This window comes from Ranitomeya imitator, chromosome 3 (genome assembly GCF_032444005.1).
Source record: "Ranitomeya imitator isolate aRanImi1 chromosome 3, aRanImi1.pri, whole genome shotgun sequence".
In the NCBI taxonomy this organism is placed as follows: Eukaryota; Metazoa; Chordata; class Amphibia; order Anura; family Dendrobatidae; genus Ranitomeya; species Ranitomeya imitator.
In genome coordinates, this window is record NC_091284.1 from 678,930,411 (window position 1) to 678,954,681 (window position 24,271).

Below are 24,271 nucleotides of genomic sequence, written 5' to 3' on the forward strand. Positions count from 1 at the left end.
TATGGAACTTTCTTTCGTCGCTGGATCTCCCGCTGTCATCGCTAGATCGGTGTGTGTGACACCGATCTAGCGATGCGATCTAGCGATGCGTTCGCTTGTAACCAGGGTAAACATCGGGTTACTAAGCGCAGGGCCGCGCTTAGTAACCCGATGTTTACCCTGGTTACAAGCGTAAAACTAAAAAAAAGCACATCCTTACATTCTGGTGTCCGTCAGGTCCCTTGCTGTCTGCTTCCCGCACTCAGTGACTGCCGGCCGTAAAGTGAAAGCAGAGCACAGCGGTGACGTCACCGCTGTGCTTTCACTTTACGGCCGGCAGTCAGTGAGTACGGGAAGCAGACGGCAAGGGACCTGACGGACACCGGAATGTAAGTATGTGCTGTTTGTCTTTTTTTACGCTGGTAACCAGGGTAAACATCGGGTTACTAAGCGCGGTCCTGCGCTTAGTAACCCGATGTTTACCCTGGTTACCCGGGTACCTCGGCATCGTTGGTCACTGGAGAGCTGTCTGTGTGACAGCTCCCCAGCGACCACACTACGATTTACCTACGATCACGGCCAGGTCGTATCGCTGGTCGTGATCGTAGGTAAATCGTGTAGTGTGACGGTACCCTAAGACTGTGCAACCACTTTTCTTTGCGTTCTAAACACACGTAAGGATATGTGCACACATTGCTGATCTGCCTGTGGAATTTTCTGTGTGGATTCTGCATCTCTTGGCGGAAAACGCAGGTCAGAATCTGCGTTTTTTTTTTATGCAGATTTTGTGCGTTTTCTTATAATGGAATGGGTGAAGAAACGCTCCAGAACTGCACAAAGAATTGACATGGTCCTTTTTTAATCGGCTGCGGATTCAGGCTGTGTGCACACGATGCAAATTTAGTGCAGATCCGCAGCATTTTTTTTCTGCGCAGTAACGCTGCAGATCTGCACTGTGATTTACAGTACAATGTAAATCAATGTTAAAAAAAAAAAAAGAAAAACTGTGCACATGTTGCAGAAAAATCTGCGCAGAAACGCTGCAGATTTCAAAGAAGTGCATGTCACTTTTGTGCAGATCTGCAGCGTTTCTGCACCCCTCCATTAATAGAAATCCGCAGTGGTAAAAACTGCAGAAAATCCGCACAAAATCCACATGAATTTCGCACTAAAGCCGCATAAAAACCGCAGCAAATCCGCAGCTGCGGATTCTGCCAGAAGATGCAGATTTTGTGCAGAAAATTCTGCACCTCTTTTCTTACGTGTGCACATAGCCTAAGAGGAGACTTAATAGCTGTCTACAATATCTGAAGGGATGTTGGTATAGAAGGATCATCCTTATTCTCATTTGCACATGGAAACACGAGAAGCCATGGCATGAAACTGAAATGGAGAAGATACAAATTAGATATTGGAAAAAACTTTGACAATGAGTGAAACAGGCTGCCACGAGAAGTGGTGAGTTCTCGTTCAATGGAAGTCTTCAGAGGCTGGACAGACATCTGTCTGAGATGGGTTAGTGAATCCTGCATTGAGCAGAGGGTTGGACACGCTGACCCTGGAGGTCCCATCCAACTCTAACATTCTATGGCCATGCCCTTAGGGTTATAGTTCTGTGTAAGCAGCTGCAGTATTCGTGTTGACTTGTACTCACCTGGTGAATGTTCTATTGCACCAATGGTCTTTCTGGTCTTTGAATTGTTCTGCCGTCATGACATGCCCGCCACGTTCACTTTCACTGTGTCAGTCCATGGACTCTCAGCGTCCATGTCTTGACCGTGTTAACATCGCCTCTGAGGACAGTAATTGGTTAACGTGGGTATAACCTGTACTTCATCACTGCAGGACAAGTTGACAAAAGCCAGAGCGAAGGTATAAATATAACAATACTGAACCTACGTTTTAGGCAGATGTGGGAAAAAATATTGCTAAGTAAGAATGATTACAGAAATAAGTTGTGTGCGGTTTTTTTTTTTTTTTTTATTCCAATAACTAAATACGAAGTGAAATCCAACTTCAATATTGGGTGTAACTACCCTTTGCCATAAGTTCTTCTAGGTACACTTGCACACAGTGTTAGAAGGAATTCTGCAGGCAAGTTATTCCAAAAATCTTGGAGAAAAAAAACGCAGATCTTCTGTGGATGTAGGGTTGCGAAAATCCCTGTCTTTTCATCTAAATTAAAGACTTGGTGATGACGACCACGGCTTTGTGGGCCATATCCCTTCCACAAGACTAATTTTCTTACACTGACGTGGCTGTATATTTAGGGTCAATGTCCTGCTGCAGAATAAATTTGCAGCCATTGAGATGCCTCCCTGATAGTATTGCATGATGGGTAAATGTCTGCCTGTATTTCTGAGCACTGAGGACACCATTAATGCTGACCAAATGTCCTACTCAATGTGCTGAAATGCAGCAAGGACCCTCCACCATGCCTCACTGTCTGCAGATGCTCATTATTGTCCTGGCCTCCAGCCCTCTCGTGAGCTGTCCTGTTAGAGCCAGATATTTCTCATTTTGATTCCTTAGTCCAGTGGTCCCCAACCTTTTTGACCTTGAGAGCCACATTTAGCACTGAGAGAGGGTCGCGAGCCACATTCAGCTCCTGAGAGGCGGTCACGAGCAACATTCTGCTTCTGTCCCCCTCAAAGTTGTGTCAACCAAAGCCACCATTACAGGTATAATGATAACCGAAGCATTTCCACAGAAATCACTCCAAAGCAGTAGACTGAGATCCAGAGGTTCCCACAATGCCCCAATTCAGTGTAATCCCATCAGACTCCCAGCACACTGTTGCATCCAGCTTTAAGAACCTCCTCTAATAGGTAGTATTATCCTCCAGCGTACCATACCTAGAACATCTCTAAACCCCTAAGACCAGTATATGTGCATCCAGATCTGATCTTCTGTGCTGGGCTACTCAAAAATTCACAATTTTGAGATGTACTCTTCATACCTGTTTGCTATACCTGGAGCTAATGCACCAAGCTGGCAGACAGTCGCGAGCCACAATTCCTGGGACTGCGAGCCACATGTGGCTCCCGAGCTACAGGTTGGGGACCCCTGCCTTAGTCAATAGCAACAGCTGCCATTATTTTCTGCATCCCAATTCTTATGTTTTCAAGCATAATTGAGTCACATGGCCTTGTTTCCATGTTGAAGGTATTGTTTTTGGCCACAATTCTTTCATGAAGGCCTCTTCTGGGTAGCCTTTTTTTTTTTTTTTTGAACAGTAGATTTGTGTAGCTGGTGTCACTGGCACCGTTTCTGAGCTGCTGGCACTGCTGGACATTTCAGTGGGAATCAAGCATGGTGTATTTCATCTGCTGCACTAAGTTTCCTTGGCCGACCTCTGATTCTACAGTCATCAATGTTGCAGCGTTTTTGCCTAAAACCTCTGCACAGTAATGTATATGTTGGTTTAGGTATAACCTGAAGATGTGGAAACGAAGGTATGATCATGGGTGCAGACGGGTCTCTGCTGATTGTGCAGCAAATTCAGAGAGCTAAGTGCCCTTTTTACACAAGCCTATTGATATAGCAAGTGAATCTGTACTGTGTATCACAGATCAAAAATGTCCTGCTCTCCCTCTGAGGCTGCACATTCACCACTGATAACTGATACCATGTTACTAATATTTGGTATAGTCTGGAAGGGTTTGCTGTCTGTAATTCAGAGACTGCTGCAGGGTCCAAATCCAGACATCTGTGCATCTCATTTGCATGCTATTAACCTAGATATACTGTAAACGAGAAATCTGTGGAAGATCGTAAAAATTATAAAGCTGCTTATCTCACCAGATCGTGCTCAGCCCATCTGCATGGCAATGAAAAGCTTCTCATCCGGTCAAAAATAGCTACATATAATGTGATTGTTAATAAATACTGCGTATTTTTAGACCTATGTACTCGCATACACAGCCCTTGCATAGTCTTGGAGTAGATGGAGGAATAAAATGTCACTTATTTTCTTATTGCTCTTGTTAAGGCATTGGTTAAGGGAACATTACACTTTGCTTTAATTCCAGATGTATACTGACACACTGATCTCATTAGCTTTCATTACGCTGGCTTCTGACTACTAAACGCACAGTGATGATCCTTACATCTTCACATTCTGTGTATGAATAACCCCTGTGTAATCCTATGTGGCATTATTTTCGGGAGGCATCATAAATGGGCCAGCCTAGAAGGGAGATGTATAAAGCGGGCTTTATGAAGCATTCTAATGTGATTTAATGGTTAAGTAATAGTTTTATTGTTGGAGCGCAAAACTATAAATACTTTATATAACCTGAAGGAACTGGATAACTGGTTACAAAAATTTTTATTTTTTTTTTTAATAAAAAACTTTGCCATACCCTCCTTCCATGGCAGATGTCTGCATGGTTTGGTGGACATGGCACCGCGGCAGCTTGTAACTGACTGCTGCGGTCACGTGTCCAGAAGATCACGTCCTTGGATGTTTCTCCAATGTGGCGAAGCACCTGGTGGCTGTCTGGTCAGCCTCACTGGCTTTCAGAGCCTTGACCTCAACCCCATCCACCTAGAATGGAGTTTGTGAGCAAGGCCCTCACGTCTATGGGTGTTTGACCTCACAAACGCTCTTCTGGATGAAGAAACAAAAATTCACACACGTTCCAAATCTTGTAAAAAGCCTTCCCAGAAGAGTGGGGGCTGTGTTTTCAAAGGGGGAAGACCAGCTCCAAATTAACCCTTGTTTTAGAAGGGGATGGCTTATAAGCTGTCGTGCAGTGACGTGTTCCAATACGCTTTTCTACATGGTGTATGTTTGGGCATTACGTGGCAACAAATGTTACGGCATTATACAAATATACAATGCACAAATATGATACTTCATTTTTCTCCAATATTCTGCATAAGAGACACTTGTTTCCATGTTCCACAATCGGATGTGGTGGTGGTGGTGGGGGGGGGGGGGGGGAATCCTTTGCTGAGATAATCTTATAAATGTGCCCTGCTGTGTACTGTGTAATGTCTGTATACTCTTTTGTGTCCTGCCCGGGAGCTGTGGTATGATCAGACCATGTTCCTGTATGGTCAGACACAGCCATTACACAGCACATGGCACAGTCACACTTACAAAATTATCTCCCCACAGATAATCTTGCATAATACCTGGCATAATAATAATGTTTTTTCTGTGTATGTACGCAGCTGTGGTCAATCTTGTGGATCTTAATTTCATTCATTCCTAATGGAAGTGCCAAAAGACCAGCAGGATGCTTCTCGGCTGTATACAACAGTTCCATAGAAAATTAATGACACTGAGGGGAGCATAATCCACCACCGTCAGCCTATCTTCACACATTACCTCTTTGCTCCCCCCCCCCCTTTTTTTTTCTCCTGCAGCCAAAAGACATACCGTATGTGAAGCCATAAAACCAGCTAATTTTATCAAATTACTGGAATTGGTTTCATAAAATAGGAGTTTTCTTCAGAATAGTCATTGAGTTCATGAGAAAATACACAATTGTAAATGTAAAACGAGCAGGGGGAGTTGAATTGGACAGTCTTGGTTACCTACCTTGGTTAGACATTGGCAGGTAATTGAGGTGTTCAGGCGTTATTTTACTTTCACACATCACTAATATAATTAAACTGTACTAAAACAGCCCTCCTGTGAGGACACCCAGACATTTAAACTTTGGGGTAACCCAAAAATCAATGGGTTTGACGACTTGCTGTACCGGTTTCCTCACCCCACCCGTTACAGTGGGGAGGGGGATAGTATGCGATATGGGCATGGCCACTATTTTTAAGTGCTCTCAATTGAAAGACACGGCACAGAGCTCCTTTTTCATTATTCAGCTTAATCCATATTGTCATACATTCAAAGATCTTGAATATCCGTAAATAATTATAATGGTTACCACGTGTGAATAAAACCTCCAACCACAAATACAGGCTTAAAATGAGCTACCAAGCTTCAGTAGAGGTGTCTGTGTGGACGATCCAAGCGCAATACTTCATGCGATGTAAGGGGGGTCCCCGTCAGTATCTGAGCATCTCTGCCTGTTTGCAGCTTGGATCGTCCACACCAACACCTCTACTGCAGCCTGGAAGCTAATGGTAAGGCTGGTTTCACATTGGCGTTTTTTGGGGTGCGTTTTTGCGGTAAAAAACGCAAAAAAACGCATGGTGAGAAAACGCATGTAAACGCGTGTAAACGCTGCGTTTTTTTGACGCATGCGTTTTTGCATGTGGTAAAAAAACGCGGCGTTTTGACGCGTTTACATGCGTTTTTACATGCGTTTGCGTTTTTTAAATGCATGCTGAGAAATGTGTGACAGCTGCCAATCATCAAAAAAAAGTAAAAAACCCACTATAAACAGAAACAGTTAGGGTTAGGGTTAGGGGTAGGGATCCTAACCCTAACCCTAAAGGGATCCTAACCCTACCCCTAACCCTAAGGGATCCTAACCCTACCCCTAACCCTAACCCTAAGGGATCCTAACCCTACCCCTACCCCTAACCCTAAGGGATCCTAACCCTACCCCTAACCCTAACCCTAAGGGATCCTAACCCTACCCCTAACCCTAAGGGATCCTAACCCTACCCCTAACCCTACCCCTAACCCTAAGGGATCCTAACCCTAACCCTAAGGGATCCTAACCCTACCCCTAACCCTAACCATAAAGGGATTAGGGGTAGGGTTAGGGGTAGGTTTAGGGTTAGGGGTAGGGTTAGGGGTAGGGTTAGGTTCCCTTTATCACCTTTATGTTGGGGGGTGGCATATCAGTGTGTTTTCTGGTTTTTTAATAAAAAAACGCATGCGTTTTTTACCGCAAAAAACGCATGCACCAAAAAACGCATGCGTCCCCATTGACTCCAATGTATTTTTTGACCCCAAAAAAACGCATGAAAACGCATGCGTTTTTTTTTGGTCCAAAAAACGCTTCTAAAAATACTACAAGTAGCATTTCAGAAAATGAACGCATGCAGTAAAAAAACGCATGCAGTAAAAAAACGCATGCGTCAAAAAACGCGACCAAACGCGTACACAAAAAACGCATGCGTTTTCAATGTTAAAGATAGGGAAAAAAAACGCATGCGTTTTCAATGTTAAAGATAGGGAAAAAAAACGCATGCGTTTTTTTGAAAAAAAACGCTGCAGACAAAAACGCAAGTGTGAAACCACCCTAAGCCTGTATTCCTGGTTGGAGGTCTTATTCACAAGTGGTAACTAATATACTTATGACAGACAATCGTATGATGGCCGCTTGTGGCGTTGGACTATAGATTTCACTGAAGTCAGTTTATTGCTTGCATACACGATGTAAGTGCTGTCTTACAAAAAATAAATAGTAAAATTTGTGAAGGGAGGTTATACTTCAGTCCTGATTTCTGCTTCTAGGGGGATTGTGTCCATAGCTCAGATCAGAGGCTTCTATAAGGGCGTGTGCCGTATCTTTGGTCCAAGTGCGATCCAACAAATCAGATTACGCTCAGACCAATGTGGGGCTGCGTGCAATATAGATTAACTTGGACAATGTCTGTCCGAGGAAGAAAATCCCAGAATACTGTTTGCATTCAGCCATTCAAGTCAATGACTTTGTGGGGAAAAATCGTACTGCCCTTGGTCAACATCCCTGACTTTTCATGGACTGACACAATGAAGAAAAGTGAGAGAATAAGTAAACAAACAAACCCTCCATCTTCTAATTATCCAATACAATCTGTTCAGTGTGATTGTCCCGATCCCTTTTTTTTATCCTCTGTATCGTAGAAATTAGTGGCGTGGCACTATCCTAGTTTGGTGAACAGATTATATAGCTATATGCTTAGTCTTGGAATGTTCTTCTCCCCCAAGAACTGGCAAAGATCTTGGTGCTTGTTTGCTTTTTTGTGTTATAGCTGTCACGTAAAACTATATGCAGCACAGGAAGACTGCAGGCTGCCATTTCCCTTAGGCTGGATTCACTCATTAGTGGAAACTATTGTTGATGAATTAAAACGGTCACCCATTGAATTGGCCTAATAGTATGCTATTTAGTAATTTGTGTTGACGTATTCAGTGTTTTTATTTGACAGTAAATGGAAGTTCACAAAACTAGTGTCTTCACAATATTGTGATGGTGATGAGCATTAATTGTAGGCACTCCATTAATGGCGTTATTCTGGATTTTTAAAAAATAGGCTAATGGTAGGAAGCTGTATAAAATATAATATAATTGTTTAATTCTATTATCACAATTATTGAAGAATGCATAAATTCCCACTGACTGTGTTCACATGACCTCAGCAGTCTAGTTCCATACATGCCGGTGTGACCACTGAGGCCTGTGATTGGCTGCAGCTGTCATATAAATGATGGACATGACTGTAATGTGCGCTGCACTGTGTGAATAATGTCTGATTTTTATATATATTTTTTTTAAATATTTTTCCTACCATGTTTTTCAATTTTATGTTTCCAGAGTTGAGTTTCAGTGATGAGCGATGGGGTATGATGTAACGCGCTTCCAGGGTGATGTGGACGAAGATCTTATCTGCCCCATTTGCAGTGGGGTTTTGGAGGAGCCAGTTCAAGTAAGTGTTATTTCACCAATCCTGTAACAGAAATCCCTTCATCATTTCATATGGATGATGTGCAGTGGTCCTTCTATATGATCTGTCTTGCCGTTAATATATCTGTGCTCTTCAGCCTCATAATCATTCGTGCGGTGAAGATAAATGACAACCTGTGCCGGATTAATACTGAGGATTGCATAGAATTTCTCCTGGCTCATATCTGCATATGGCTCTGTGTTGGGTATTTGAGTGCAAATGTGTATGGAGGCTTATGTTACAAGCTTGGGTGAGAAGCATGTCCCTTTCACTCCCAATCAAGACATATCATTTTTTATTTACGGTATTTTTTTACTTTTGGCAACACATTGTATCAGAGTAACTAGCCATGTGTTGTATTACACATGTCAATGTATGAGCCATACAGTGCAATACGCTACAACATTTGGAGGTCTCAATTTTGGGGGGTGTTCTCTGTGCAATATAAAAGCGGCTTTTTTTTTTTCTTTTTTTTTTTAACTTGTCTATAAAGGTACATTTCCTAAGGTTTTGGTTTTGTAGAAACCCAATTATACTGTTACTTATACACTGCTCTTGGGTTCAATTAACCATCTGTGTCAACACTAAGGTGTTCTGCCAATCGGGCACTCTAATACTCCTGTGTAACCTGGGAGTAGCAGTCACATGAAGGAGCCGGTATCTGGATGCTTCCACTGATCAGTTTGGTCCCGGGCGATCCTCTAAATCTTTCCGTTTATAGGAATATAAAATGAGCCGTGCTGATTTTGATGACTTGCAGTGCAGTAAAGCTCTGCAGAATTGTAAGATGTTGGTGCTGTGACAACGCAAGGGACACGGAAAAATCGTTAGGGACAGACTGAGATGCAAACGAGAAAGTGTGTGGCACCATCTAATAATTGGAGGTGATGTGCCTGGTGGCTCTATTACAAGTGCCCTTTTTGCTCTCGCATTAGCCTAAAAGACTAATGGTACTAAAAAACTAAAGGTACCTTCACACATAACGATATTGTTAACGATATCGTTGCTATTTGTGACGTAGCAACGATATCGTTAATGAAATCGTTATGTGTGACAGCGACCAACGATCAGGCCCCTGCTGGGAGATCGTTGGTCGCTGAATAAAGTACAGAACTTTATTTCGTCGCTGGACTCCTGCTGACATCGCTGGATCGGCGTGTGTGTGACACCGATTCAGCGATGTCTTCACTGGTAACCAGGGTAAACATCGGGTAACTAAGCGCAGGGCCACGCTTAGTAACCCGATGTTTACCCTGGTTACCATGCTAAAAGTAAAAAAAAAACAAACACTAGATACTTACCTACAGCTGTCTGTCCTCCAGCGCTGTGCTCTGCTCTCCTCCTGTACTGTCTGTGAGCCGGAAAGCAGAGCGGTGACGTCACCGCTCTGCTTTCCGGCTCCCAGACAGTACAGGAGGAGAGCAGAGAAGCAGAGCGCAGCGCTGGAGGACAGACAGCGGTAGGTAAGTATCTAGTGTTTGTTTTTTTTTTACTTTTAGCATGGTAACCAGGGTAAACATCGGGTTACTAAGCGCGGCCCTGCGCTTAGTTACCCGATGTTTACCCTGGTTACCGGCATCGTTGGTCGCTGGAGAGCGGTCTGTGTGACAGCTCTCCAGCGACCAAACAGCGACGCTGCAGCGATCCGGATCGTTGTCGGTATCGCTGCAGCGTCGCGTAATGTGAAGGGGCCTTAAGGCTCCTCTTTAGAGTTGTAAAATCCAATTACGATTCACTTATTTTCTGAGGGCATCCAAGATATATATTAGATATATATATTAGATTATATGTACACTTAATTATTTTGTAGTTTGCCTGTGGTGGTAGAAGGTGCTCCTGTAACATGTCGGTGACGGTGCTCTTCACATGCACAAGTACAGCGGAAGACTTGTTTGAGCAGTTTCTGAAGTAGTCGGTGTTAGACCCTCCATAACAAAACTCTCACCATACTCCTCCCAATGGGCTCAGGGTATTAAGAGCCGTGTGGATGTGAGTCGCACTCCGGAACTGCATAGGACATTCAGTAATCGGCTCTATAACTCCGTCTATTTTTAGGGAATCTGGAGTTATGTTTAGAAATATTTCGCAAGGAAGATTTCGGCCAGCTCAAGTGTTTATTTTTCCATTCCTGTCTGAGCAGGAAACATTTGAGAAATGGAAGCCATTTCCTGCCAAAGTACCATCATTCCTATACGCTTGTATGTACGATGGACGTAAAAAGGCCAGGTTTGTCATGTAAAAGAATCATTCCATAACTACTTCCACTGTAAGGGGAACCGGTCACCAGAAATCATGCTGTTAATCTGCAGATATGGGGTTAAATAGCATTCAGAACCTGGCACCCACTCTCAACCAATGCTGCAGGGAGGAAATTAACTTTATCCCCCTCCCGGACAGTGGTTCATGGTCCGACCTCAGCTCCTAAGCAGGGAGAAAGCAAAACATTATACAGACATTGCAGCTGGGAAACACAGCTGATTCTTTCTTTTGAGGTAAAACATTGCTCCTGTGAGGTAAAACATTGCTCCTGTGAGGTAAAACATTTTCCTGCCTGTTTTTAAACAATCAGCTGTGATCCCCGGCTGTCCTGTCTATACTCTCGCGTCCTCCCCTGCCCAGGAGCTGTGGTATGATCAGACCATGTCCCTGTACGGTCAGACACGGCCATTACACAGTACACAGCAGGGGCACATTATAACATTCTCAGCACAGGGACATTTTATTTAACCCCTTAATGACCACTAACGCATATTTTTACTGACCTGATATAAGAGAACATCATCCACATGCAGGTGACAATCCAGCAGCTGTCGGCTGTACACTATAGACAACTTGCTGAATCGGGCACAATCAGTGTTGGCATGTCCATATCTGTTTAACCCCTTAGATGCTGCTGTCAATAGTGACTATATAATATAAATGGGTAACAATGTGGGGGCGCCCTCTTTAACTCTATCAGCACCCTGAGATCATGATTGTGTGGCCCTAATGTTTGCAATGGCAGTTCATGGCCAAATAGTGGCCTTAGTCTGCCGGCTACAGGGGCCTGTTCAGAAGTTAGCGACATTTAGGTGGTCAAAATACACTTTTTTCCTTCCTGTCATGTCACTTTGCATTAATTCCTGAAAAGCACCTGAAGGGTTTATAACTACCTGATAGCTGTGTTCAATATGTTGAAAGGTGCCATTTTTAAAATGGTATCACTTTTGTAGATTTCCCAATATATAGGACCCCTAAAGTCACATCACACCTGGATAGGTCCCTAAAAAAAAAAAAAAAAAAATTACATTTTGTAAATTTCCTTGAAAAAAGTGAAAAATTACTGCTATGTTTTTTGTAAACTCCTTTGAAAAGCTAGCAAAATAAAATTTACCTTTTTCAAATAGTGCTGATGTAAAGCAGACATGTGGGAAATGTTTGTTAATGTTGTTCAGTGGTATGACTATCTGGATTAAAGGGAACCTGTCACCCCCCCTCAGGCGTTTGTAACTAAAAGAGCCATCTTGTGCAGCAGTAATGCTGCATTCTGACAAGGTGGCTCTTTTAGTTATGCTCCCTGCACACGCTGAAATAAACGCTTATGAAATGTGCCCCCTCACACTGTGAAACCGTCCCGGGGGCGGGTCTTTCCCCCTAATCAGACGCCTCGCAGCCGTCACTCCGGGCCTGTGCGCGCCGGGCGCAGTCTCCTCCTGTTTCATTAGCGTCCCTGTTGCCTGCGCTGTAAGTTCGGAGGCAGCGCAACTGCGCATGCCTGGAAAAAAATACTTACAGCGCAGGTGTCGGGAACGCTAAGAGGAGGCGGCGCGCACAGGCCCGGAGTGACGGCTGTGCTGCGTTTGATTAAGGGGGAAAGACCCGCCCCTGGGACAGTTTCACGGTAGGAGGGGGCACATTTTATAAGTGTTTGTTTCAGCGTGTGCAGGGAGCATAACTAAGAGAGCCACCTTGTCAGAATGCTGCATTAGTGCTGCACAAGGTGGCTCTTTTAGTTACAAACGCCTGAGGGGGGGGGGGGTGACAGGTTCCCTTTAAAGGGATGATCATTCAAAGTTTGAAAACTGCCAAAAATTTAATTTTTTGCAAAATTTCTGATATTTTTATAAATAAACACATCACATCAATCTGAATTTACCAGTATCATAAATTCCAATGTGCCAGGAAAAAAATAATCTCAATCACTGGGATTTGTTCAAGCATTCCAGAGTTACCACATAGTGAACGGGACAAATTTTTGAACTCTGACCAGTGTCACTATGGGGTTTAAACACATCCATTAGTGGATATTATTATTATTATTATTATTATTATTATTGTGTTTGTATTATTAGTGACTCACATCCACATAAGAGCTTTCAAGAAATAGGATTTTTGTAAAGAGTTGCGCATATGGTGTAGCCATATGTTCTCTTCAGGCAGACCCAACAAACAGCCCTCTGGTGTGTGCGGATGGAGCCATAGAGACAGTTAGCATGACTGCTGCCTCCTCTCTGGAATGACTGAATATAAGAGCATCGTCTCCGAGGTGCCATAAAGCCATGACCTTTTATTGGAAGTCATTCTTCTTGTTTTTTCTATATCCATTTTTTGAGAGCTGATGTTAATGCAAAGTTGTACATGTGGTTGTGGTTTTTTTTTTGTCTGCTCTACAGCATGGGAGCCATGTAATGAATGATTCCCATGAATCTGTCACCAGGTATTCTGACCGCTTTCTGCCTATGCAGTGTACACAAAGGCTGCTAATCGGCGGTGGGGTGTGGGGTATTCAGGGCTCAGCATTCAGAGACCTGAAACATCTCCAGCAGAGAAGTGATTGTATCAAAATTGCAGCAAGCAGCCCAGTAAGTGAGACATTGCTGGAATCTGGGTCTCTGTTCCTACATCACGCTGCTCAGATTGCATGGCAAAAACTTAATGATAAATTCCCTTTCAAGTATACTGAGGAAAACAGCAGAGACCAGACAGTGGCAGAGAGCTGGCTCTGTTCCTGGTTTATTTAGAACTACTGCAGCCCATGATGGAAGGCTTCCAGAAAGGGGACAACTCGGTGGCGCAGTGGTTAGCACAGCAGCCTTGCAGCGCTGGAGTCCTGGGTTCTAATCCCACCCAGGACAACATCTGCAAAGAGTTTGTATGTTCTCTCCGTGTTTGCGTGGGTTTCCTCCGGGCACTCCGGTTTCCTCCCACATTCCAAAGACATACTGATAGGGATTCTAGATTGTGAGCCCCATTGGGGACAGTGATGATAATGTGTGCAAAACTGTAAAGCGCTGCGGAATATGTTAGCGCTATATAAAAATAAAGATTATTATTATTATTATTATTTAAAAAAAAAAAAAAAGAATAAAAAAAAAACTCGTTTTGGGATGCTTGTAGCATCTAGTCACTGCCTTTTTAGATTTGTTGGCAAAATGGACAAATTTTAAAAAGTGTGTAGTTGGCTGCATTATTTTGTGTTGTAAATTACCATTACCACCGAAGCAAACCTGTACTATAAGGCTATATTCACACTTTGCGGATTTTGCTGCGGATCCGCAGCGGATTTGACCGCTGCGGATCCGCAGCAGTTTCCCATGAGTTTACAGAACAATGTAAACCTATGGGAAACAAAAAACGCAGTGCACATGCTGCGGAAAAAACAGCGCGGAAACGCTGCGGATTACATTCCGCAGCATGTCACTTCTTTTCTGCGGATTTTCACCTGCTCCAATAGGAAACTGCAGATGAAAATCCGCAGAAGAAACCGCAGTTAAAACCGCAATAAATCCGCAGTAAAAACCGCGACGGGTTTTCACTGCGGATTTTGTAATTCTGCTGCGGAAAAATCCGCAGTGGAATCTGCAAAGTGTGAACATAGCCTTAGGTTGTCACCCGGTCTTGCCTACCTGGCATGGTAGTATGTGTGAGCCACCTGTGCATGGCAATAAAAATGCAGGGGGTGGGGGGGGGGATTTGTGGCACCCTTCCTGTAAAGTTCGGCTATATTTACTACGTAGTCTAGGGCATTAATAGCCAACGCATTAGTATTGATCCTGATTTCTTGTTCTCCCAGGCTCCTCACTGTGAACATGCCTTTTGCAATGCCTGCATCACCCAGTGGTTCTCCCAGCAGCAGACCTGTCCCGTGGACCGCAGTGTGGTTACAGTAGCACATCTCCGGCCGGTCCCTCGCATCATGCGGAATATGCTCTCAAAGCTCCAAATCACATGTGACAACGCTGTTTTTGGCTGTACCACCATTGTGCGACTGGACAACCTCATGTCTCACCTTAACGACTGTGAACATAATCCAAAGCGACCAGTGACATGTGAGCAGGGATGTGGGTGAGTCCATGTTTGTTACAAATTGATGAACCTATTAATGTGGCTGTATTGCTCCCATATTGACACGCACATTCCACTGTGAAACCATTTTCATCCTTATAACCAATGGCAAACGTGCTCCTAGAGGAATGCGCCCATAATCTCACAAATGAATCTGAGGTTTTCCTGTAGAACATGGATTGTTCACATGATGTGCAATTATTAGTACTGTATATGCATCCAGCATATGCAGCTTCCCTCATCTGAGCACTCATACTAGCCTCCAGGATATGTCCCCACCAGCTAGCCCCTGGCCAGATGCTACAGGGTTTTGGTGCCTCCTTTGCTCTCCTCCACAAGCATACAACACAGTGGCACTAGTTGTACAGACGAGGGCCTCGGCATAGGCTTGCACTGTTTCAGAAAAGCAATAATTGTGACAAATACCCAAGAATCGAAATGTCAAGTCTGTTGCTAACCTCCCATCACCATTGCTTTTTTTTTTCTTTTTGCATGTGTATACTTGAAATGAAACCCTGCATATCTGGATGGAGTGTGCTGTGAATTTCGTACTCCTGTTACCATAGGGGTCCACACCTTGTTCCACCCGCACCTCTTGGACCAAGGGCACGCCTGTCTTCCCTTCTCAAACACTTTGGAAAGTCACTAAATTATTGTGCAGCGTGATGGCGCCCTCAAATTTTAACAACTCTTAATGTTTTCACTCCAGATTCAAGCAGCTCTGCAAAAATGTGAGGAGCTGGTATGGGGCATGGCTATGCCTGCCCATCAAAGTTCTCAAATCTTGCCAGCGTTTCTTGCCTCAAAAAATGTTGCTCTAGTCCTTGACTTGAGTAACTATTCTGGTGAAAATTTTCTGCACCAAATTCATTAAAGGGGTTGTTTCACAAACAAAGTGTGTATAAAATCAATAGATTTTGGAATAAAACTAGTTCCACAATTGGATGTGTTTTAAAAATAAAATTAGCTATGAGCCCTTGCGGTCTGTCGGTATACTTTTGTTTCCATCCCCTGGCCAGAAGCTGGAGCATGGTAAGACACAGCCATCACAGTACATATCAGGGGCAAATTGATACGATAATCTCAATACAGGAACATAATAAATTATATTTTTATGTCATTTAACACATCCAGTTGTGGAACGTATTATAACTCCAAGATCTTGCCACCTCTTAAAATTGCGCCATCTTATTCCTGCACAGTCCCCATTATATCTGGTGTACAAACACCAGGCTTAACCCTCCGTCAGGGGCAATATGTTTCATAACAAGATTAGGGGCATTGCGCCTGTCTGGCACAGGCTAGAAAATAGGCTATATTTTCCTTTTTTTTAAAAATTTCAATGCTCTAAAAGTGATCAGTTACCTTAATAGGAATGTAATAAATGAGAATACACATAATCAGGTGTGTAAATAAAAAAAAAAGTTTAATAACCAGAAAAGTAATATGTTTCTGTCTTGAGCATCCTCCTCACTCTCTCCATCTTGATGTGGAACAATGTCCAGATGTGTCTGATACAGATCATCTTCTGAATCAATGTCGCTTTCTTCCCCTAAATCTTCTAGCTGTAAGGGGTCTGTCTCATCATCAAGCAGTATATTTTGCACTTGCTCAACATGAAGGGCATTGGACAAGTCAAATATTCTCCTCACCATTTCATAAGAAAAGCAGAAGAGCGAGAATGTTAGGGCGCAATGTGCCTGGGAAGCACACTCTTATTTCTAACAAAACCTTCTATGACAAATCCACAAATTTAGCACTAGCTATTCATAAAACAAGCTAAAATTTGCTGTTTTTATTCATCCCAATTGTTTTTTTAATCGTCAAAGGTGTGACGCATTCAGGGGCAATGAGCCTGAGAGGCCAAAACACTGATATGTGATCTCCTGCAGCACATGAGGCTTCTCAGGTTTCACACAGCCTTTAGGCTTTGTGCACACGTTCAGGATTAGGCTCAGGAATTTCTGGTGCGGATTCTGCCTCTCCTGGCAGAAAACGCACCTGCGGATTTGTCGCGTTTTTTTGTGCATTTTTGCTGCGTTTTTTACCCCTGCGGTTTTCTATAATGGAATGGGTACAAAAACGCTGCAGATTAACAAAAGTGACATGCTACTTCTTTTAAACCGCAGCGTTTCCGCAGCGTATTTTCCGCAAAGTGTGCACAGCATTTTTTTCTCTCATTGATTTACATTGTACTGTAAATCAATTGCGGATCTGCAGCGTTTCTGCTGCGGATCCGCAGAGAATCCGCAACGTGTGCACATAGCCTAAGGGTATGTTCACACTTTGCGTTGTCCTTCTGCGGGTTCTCCCGCAGCGGATTTGATAAATCTGCAGGGCAAAACAACTGCGGTTCTCCCTGCAGATTTATCGCGGTTTGTTCCGCGTTTTCCGCTGCGGGTTTCCGCCTATACTATTGATGCTGCATATGCAGCAATATGCAGCATCAATAGTAATGTTAAAAATAATAAAAATTGGTTATACTCACCCTCTGATGTCCGGATCTCCTGGGCGCTGCACCCGGCGGTCCGGTTCCAAAGATGCTGTGCGAGAAGGACCCTTCGTGACGTCACGGTCATGTGACCGCGACGTCACCGCAGGTCCTGGTCGCACAGCAACTCTGACCTGACGGCCGCGTGCAGCGCTGAAGACTTCAGAGGGTGAGTATAACATGATTTTTTATTTTTTAACCCCAAATATGGTTCCCAGGGCCTGGAGGAGAGTCTCCTCTCCTCCACCCCGGGTAGGAACCGCACATTATCCGCTTACTTCCCGCAACGTGGGCACAGCCCCATGCGGGAAGTAAGCGGTTCAATGTATTCCTATGGGTGCAGAATCGCAGCGATTCTGCACAAAGAAGTGACATGCTGCGGGTTTTAAACCGCTGCATTCCCGCGCGGTTTTTCCCGCAGCATGTGCACAGCGGTTTGCGGTTTCCATAGGGTTTACATGTTACTGTAAACGCTATGGAAACTGCTGCAGACCCGCAGCATCAAAATCGCGGCGGTTCCGCGGTAAAAACCGCAAAGTGTGAATATAGCCTTAAAGTTATGAAGGTACTGGGAGGATGGTGTTTCCCAGACAAACCACTGAAAACAGAGAAATGAAACTAAGTGAGCTGCGCCTGTCAGATCAGTTGCCCCTGACGGAGGGTTAATAAATCTAGACCTTAGTCGTCAATAAAAAAACAGATGTGTCAGATTTGGTTATTAATTGCTCAGTCATGGATGGATATCTCTATCATGTATGTATTAATGAGACCATAAGATCTATTTTACTTTTTCTATGCTCTTGTGGTTTGCCCACTCCCAATTACAGCGCCGCTGTATTCACCGTTCTCCTGGCTGCTCATAAACGTCGCTGCTAGTGCTTCGCTCAACTCCTTGTATTTAATCAGTTCTAGAAAGAAAAAAAAAACTGTCCAAAGTACCATGCCTTTTGCAAAAAGGACACTTTGCTATTTGCAAATCACCTGAACAAGCCCATGCAGATATTAAGCCAGCAAGGAATGCAAAATTAATGCCATGTGCTTATAAATGTAACTGTTTCGGTAGATGCATTCTGCATGCGCACTCCTGTTTAACCTGCCTAATCTTACAAGGAATTCGTATTAAAGGGAAATGCCATATTAATTGACACAATATGGCACACTTGTCTGTAAAGTTATCTTTAGGTGCATTCTTAAAGTAGAAAACTTTCCACTAATACTTTCACACTGGTGTTTTTTGTAATGCGTCGCAATGCATCGTTTAGGGGAAAAAACGCATCCTGCAAAGTTGTTTGCAGGATGCCTTTTTGCCCCATAGCGTAACATTACCGACGTATTGACACACGTAGCAACCGTCAGTGCGACGGTTGCGTCGTGTTGTGGCGGAAAGCCGGGAGCAAAAAACGTTAAATGTAACGTTTCTTGCTCCAGACGGACCGCTTTTTCCGACCGCGCATGCGCGGCCGGAACTCCGCCCCCACCTCCCCGCACCCCACACCTCACAATGGGGGGCAGCGGATGCGCCGGAGAATGCATCCGCTGCACCCGTTGTGCGGTGCTAACAACGCTAGCGTCGGAATCTCGGCCCGACGCAATGCGACGGGCCGTATTCCGACGCTAGTGTGAAAGTAGCCTAACCGCCAAAGTGCCCCAGATTCCCGATATTGGTGCTGGTCCCAGCAGCGTGACCAGTGCTGTATGTGAAGCGGCTGGCTGCATGATCTGTCATGGCCGATGCCAGAAAGGAACTGGCTGAGGAATTGAACTGAGTAAAGTCCCTTTTGAATAGTAAATGTGTAGATAGTAGTACTTCCATTAAAGGCAATGGCATATTTTATTTTTTTTCCATAAAGCTTTGTCTGGGGGAATATTCCCAGAATGCAGGAATCTAAAATGTTCTTTCTGAAAGTAATGATATCAAAATATTCCTAATGTGACTCCTTGAACCTCCCATTGACATCTGTATGTGCTGCCGCACAGGTAATTACATGGCTGTAGTGATTGTGCCCTGATTACAGCCACACTGGAGCTGGGGTAACCGGGATGCAATGTGCTCACTGGGTTTCCCATTCCCAATGTGCAGGTGACGCCTGTATGTAATCTGAGGTCAGGGTTTCCCAGCAGTGATGCAGACCAGCTGCATAATGCCAGCTCTGTATGGGACTGTTTATTAAGGTCAAGTATACAAGTGCTTTTTCATAACTGTGGTTAAAGATGTGAGACTAATGTAGGGGCATCAAGTAACTGGTGTCCACTCCCACACATCACTGAGGATATCTGCTTTCCCTGCATGCAGAGTGCAGTCTCCTTTTATTCTCCTCTCCATGAACCCTTCTGGAATGCTTCTTATGGCTTCCTGAGCTTACAGGTACTTGGATCGCCCTCCTATCAGTGAGTGATTTCTCTGAATCTGGAGGACACGTTCACTATATGACTGGCCCTACACGAGCCATATACCGCAGTGTTGGTGCATGATATATGGGCGCATTGCAGTTGATTGGCATAAGGGCAGGACATCTTCCAGAATTGGCTGTATCCATTATGGAAGCTGCTCTTGTGGTGGTTTGGGTCACTGACACCAAGTGACACTAATAAGCGCTGGGCCTCCATCCAGGAAATCCTGTGTGATTGGGGCCTTTAGTTCTTTTTGATGGGCACGATGTCCTCTGTTTCTCTACACAGGATATACCACAGCCTCCTGGGGAAATGTGCTCCTCTGGGGAAATGTGTGGGTGTTTTTTTTTTTTTTTGTTTTTGTTTTTTTACCTTATTTATACAAACCAAATAAGATTCCTGTAAAAGCTAAATTGCATCCTGGGTGATAACTGAATTATTAGCCACTTACTCGAAACCTATGGACACTAACCTCAAAGTGTACGCCGAATCGGAGCGGGCGCAGCCTCCATATAGCAGAGTTTGGATCATTTGTCATCCATGTCTTCTGCCTCAGGAATTGCTTTGTGTGAAATATACAATTATTGAACCTTTTTATTTCTTGACAACTTGGTAACAGATGTGTGTGTATATATAACGTTTTGTGTTTTTTTTTTTTTTTGTTAGTCTGGAAATGCCCAAAGATGAATTACCAAATCATAACTGCATAAAACATCTCCGCTCTGTAGTACAGCAGCAGCAAACTCGTATAGGGGAGCTAGAAAAATCTGCAGCAGAGAATAAACACCAACTATCTGAACAGGTACAGTATAAAGACTAAATCCCCACCCCCACCAATCCTGATAATATTCAGGGTCCAGGAATCAAATGCTTTACCCAGTTCAGAGCTGCCTGCCATGTGCATGATGCGTCTGCTGCTCCCCGTGTCTGGCTACTGCATTGCCATGGTAAGTCAACCCTGCAGCCAGTGCCGATCGGTGAGCTAAATGGCTCTGACGGGGGTGTTATGGCTACAGGGGCAGAGCCACTAAACTCGCCAAATGGCTGTCAACATGTCTGCACTAGAGCCAATGGCAGACATCGGGAGCAGGTGGACCCAGGTAAGGGGTACAGAGCAGGTGTATAAGCGATGTGTAAAGCAGGTGTATATACGATGTGTAAAGCAGGTGTATATACGATGTGTAATGTAGGTGTATATACGATGTGTAAAGCAGGTGTATATACGATGTGTAAAGCAGGTGTATATACAATGTGTAATGTAGGTGTATATACGATGTGTAAAGCAGGTGTATATACGATGTGTAAAGCAGGTGTATATACAATGTGTAATGTAGGTGTATATACGATGTGTAAAGCAGGTGTATATACGATGTGTAAAGCAGGTGTATATACAATGTGTAATGTAGGTGTATATACGATGTGTAAAGCAGGTGTATATACGATGTGTAAAGCAGGTGTATATACAATGTGTAATGTAGGTGTATATACGATGTGTAAAGCAGGTGTATATACGATGTGTAAAGCAGGTGTATATACAATGTGTAATGTAGGTGTATATACGATGTGTAAAGCAGGTGTATATACGATGTGTAAAGCAGGTGTATATACGATGTGTAATGTAGGTGTATATACGATGTGTAAAGCAGGTGTATATACGATGTGTAAAGCAGGTGTATATACGATGTGTAATGTAGGTGTATATACGATGTGTAATGTAGGTGTATATACGATGTGTAATGTAGGTGTATATACGATGTGTAATGTAGGTGTATATACGATGTGTAATGTAGGTGTATATACGATGTGTAATGTAGGTGTATATACGATGTGTAATGTAGGTGTATATACGATGTGTAAAGCAGGTGTATATACGATGTGTAATGTAGGTGTATATACGATGTGTAAAGCAGGTGTATATACGATGTGTAATGTAGGTGTATATACGATGTGTAATGTAGGTGTATATACGATGTGTAATGTAGGTGTATATACGATGTGTAATGTAGGTGTATATACGATGTGTAATGTAGGTGTATATACGATGTGTAATGTAGGTGTATATACGATGTGTAATGTAGGTGTATATACGATGTGTAATGTAGGTGTATATACGATGTGTAATGTAGGTGTATATACGATGTGTAATGTAGGTGTATATACGATGTGTAATGTAGGTGTATATACGATGTGTAATGTAGGTGTATATACGATGTGTAATGTAGGTGTATATACGATGTGTAATGTAGGTGTATATACGATGTGTAATGTAGGTGTATATACGATGTGTAATGTAGGTGTATATACGATGTGTAATGTAGGTGTATATACGATGTGTAAAGCAGGTGTATATACGATGTGTAAAGCAGGTGTATATACGATGTGTAATGTAGGTGTATATACGATGTGTAATGTATACATTTAACAAACTGCAGCCTGGAAGAACATTCAGACAGGGGGTAACCCCTTTAACTGGCGTGTGCCTCATAATGAATTTGGTGCATCTTGCGCAATCACTCTTAATGAATTAACCCCTTGGTTATCTGCAGTAACTTCTTTGACGTGTAGTAGCAGTCGGACCCCCGCTCTATTGAAATGCCACTTATTGCAGATGTGCAGTGAGAGGAATTGTGGGACCCTCCATTCTAGAGTCTGGACACTTATTGCCCAGCTTGTGGGTAGGTTATGCCACAGCATACATTAATCGCCTATTTAAACATAATACACGTCAAAGCACCACTCAAGCATTATTTTTTTTTTTTTTTTTCAGCGCCGAATTGGTGCTTCTAACCTAAGGTCCGTACATAACTCACCCACCACCATTTTCACTTTTTTTTTTTTTTTTTCCAGCGCTGCTTTGGTCCCACCTCGCCATCTTGTGACCACAACTTCTGACTGACTGGAAGTCAGAAGTTGTGCAACAAGCTCTGAATGTAAGTCTGAGGGCCAGAACGAAGCTCTCATAGACTTTCATTGGGTAGGGACCTTTGGCTCGCTCCCGCTGATCACAACCTGCAGGAGAGTGGCGGTAATAGAAGTTGAAGACTGCGGCGGATAAGACTGGGGGCAGGTAACTTGGATCAGAAGGACCACTCCAGCACTGCAATATAGACAAACAAATATGCTGCATTGGTGCTTTTAAACTGATTACTTTTTTTTCAGTTTAAACCCACAAAACTACATAATCTTTCAAGATCCTGATGTATACCTTCCATGACAGAACAGACCGCATGTTCAATATGACACTTTCTAATAAAATTGGAAAGTAAGTAAACCTAACAAGCATGTGAATGCAGTTTAATGTTGGGTAGTAAACGCTGCGAAAAAAAACTGCCCTAACCACCAGTGCATCCCTAAGAGATCCATAGCTACGGAACGGATGTCTCGGGAGTATAACGTTACTTATCCTTTTATTTGTTTTTAGAAACGGGACATTCAACTCTTAAAGGCGTACATGAGAGCGATCCGCAGTGCCAACCCAAACCTACAGAACTTAGAGGAAACTATAGAGTATAATGAAATTCTCGAGTAAGTAACATATATGTATTTTTTTTTTTGGGTCCTATATCTAAAGCAATGTGCTCCTACTGGGGTGCTTACACAATGTATCAGGGGTTCCTCAAAACACAACAAGGCCGATGATTTTACCACTAGAGAAGGTAAACCAATTTTAAGATGCTCTGCACGTTAATAAGTGCATCTAAGCTGGCTAGAAGTACAGAATGCTGCAGAACAACCCATACACAAAGCCATTGTGTGCATTATGGCTACCCCAGGACGTGGAACCTTTTCAGAAGTTTTCCTGGGGTAAAAGATTGGATTTGTTGTATGAACTTAATTTTAGAAAATTTAAGAAATCAGCAAACCCTTTTTATATGGGTTACGTGGTGACCCTCATTTGCGTGTTTCCACCAGCCATTCCTAGACCGTTCTCATCTCCACAGACAGTCCTGTTTTCTTGGCACAAAATTAATTTGTAATGCAGGTATGTAATATTTTCCCTTAACAACTCCACACCACAGCTAATTTCCATTGTTTCCACAGTCCTTCCAAGAGCTACAACTTTTTTTTTTGAGACATCCACATGACAGCTTCTATTTTGCGGGATGAATTGTACTTTTGAATGGCACCTTTCATTTTATCATGTGATGTGCTGGAACGTGAGAAAAAAATTCAAAGTGCCTTGCTATTGCAACAAAAGTGTAATTCAAACTGACCTGGCAATATGATTCTCCAGGTCCGTATAATTACTATACCAATGGCAAACTTGTGTCTTTTGTTTAATTTTTTTTTTTTTCATCCCTATGAAAAAAAACAAAACTTTTTTTTTTTTTATACCATTTTGGAATAGATGCAATGTTTTGATCACCTTCTTTTGCAGTGGCCAAAACCCATGATTTATTTTGTTTTATTTTTTGTTTTCTCTTGTTGCGCTGCTTACCGAATTGGATTTCTCAGATATTCATGAGGCCAAACGGGTGTTCTGAATTTTTTTTTTCTACTTTAACACCCCCC

At 43.1% G+C, this 24,271-nt stretch overlaps 1 protein-coding gene across 1 annotated transcript in view; it reads left to right on the forward strand.

Moving 5' to 3' along the window:
• Window positions 1–24,271, forward strand: part of RNF41 (ring finger protein 41) — an 83,233-nt gene that overhangs the window by 53,178 nt on the left and 5,784 nt on the right. Inside the window, exons 2-5 of the mRNA XM_069758401.1 lie at window positions 8,424–8,535; window positions 14,606–14,877; window positions 20,426–20,561; window positions 23,181–23,284. Coding sequence (XP_069614502.1) covers window positions 8,446–8,535; window positions 14,606–14,877; window positions 20,426–20,561; window positions 23,181–23,284 — 602 coding nt within the window. The 5' untranslated portion in view covers window positions 8,424–8,445. The remainder of the gene's footprint in view (window positions 1–8,423; window positions 8,536–14,605; window positions 14,878–20,425; window positions 20,562–23,180; window positions 23,285–24,271) is intronic.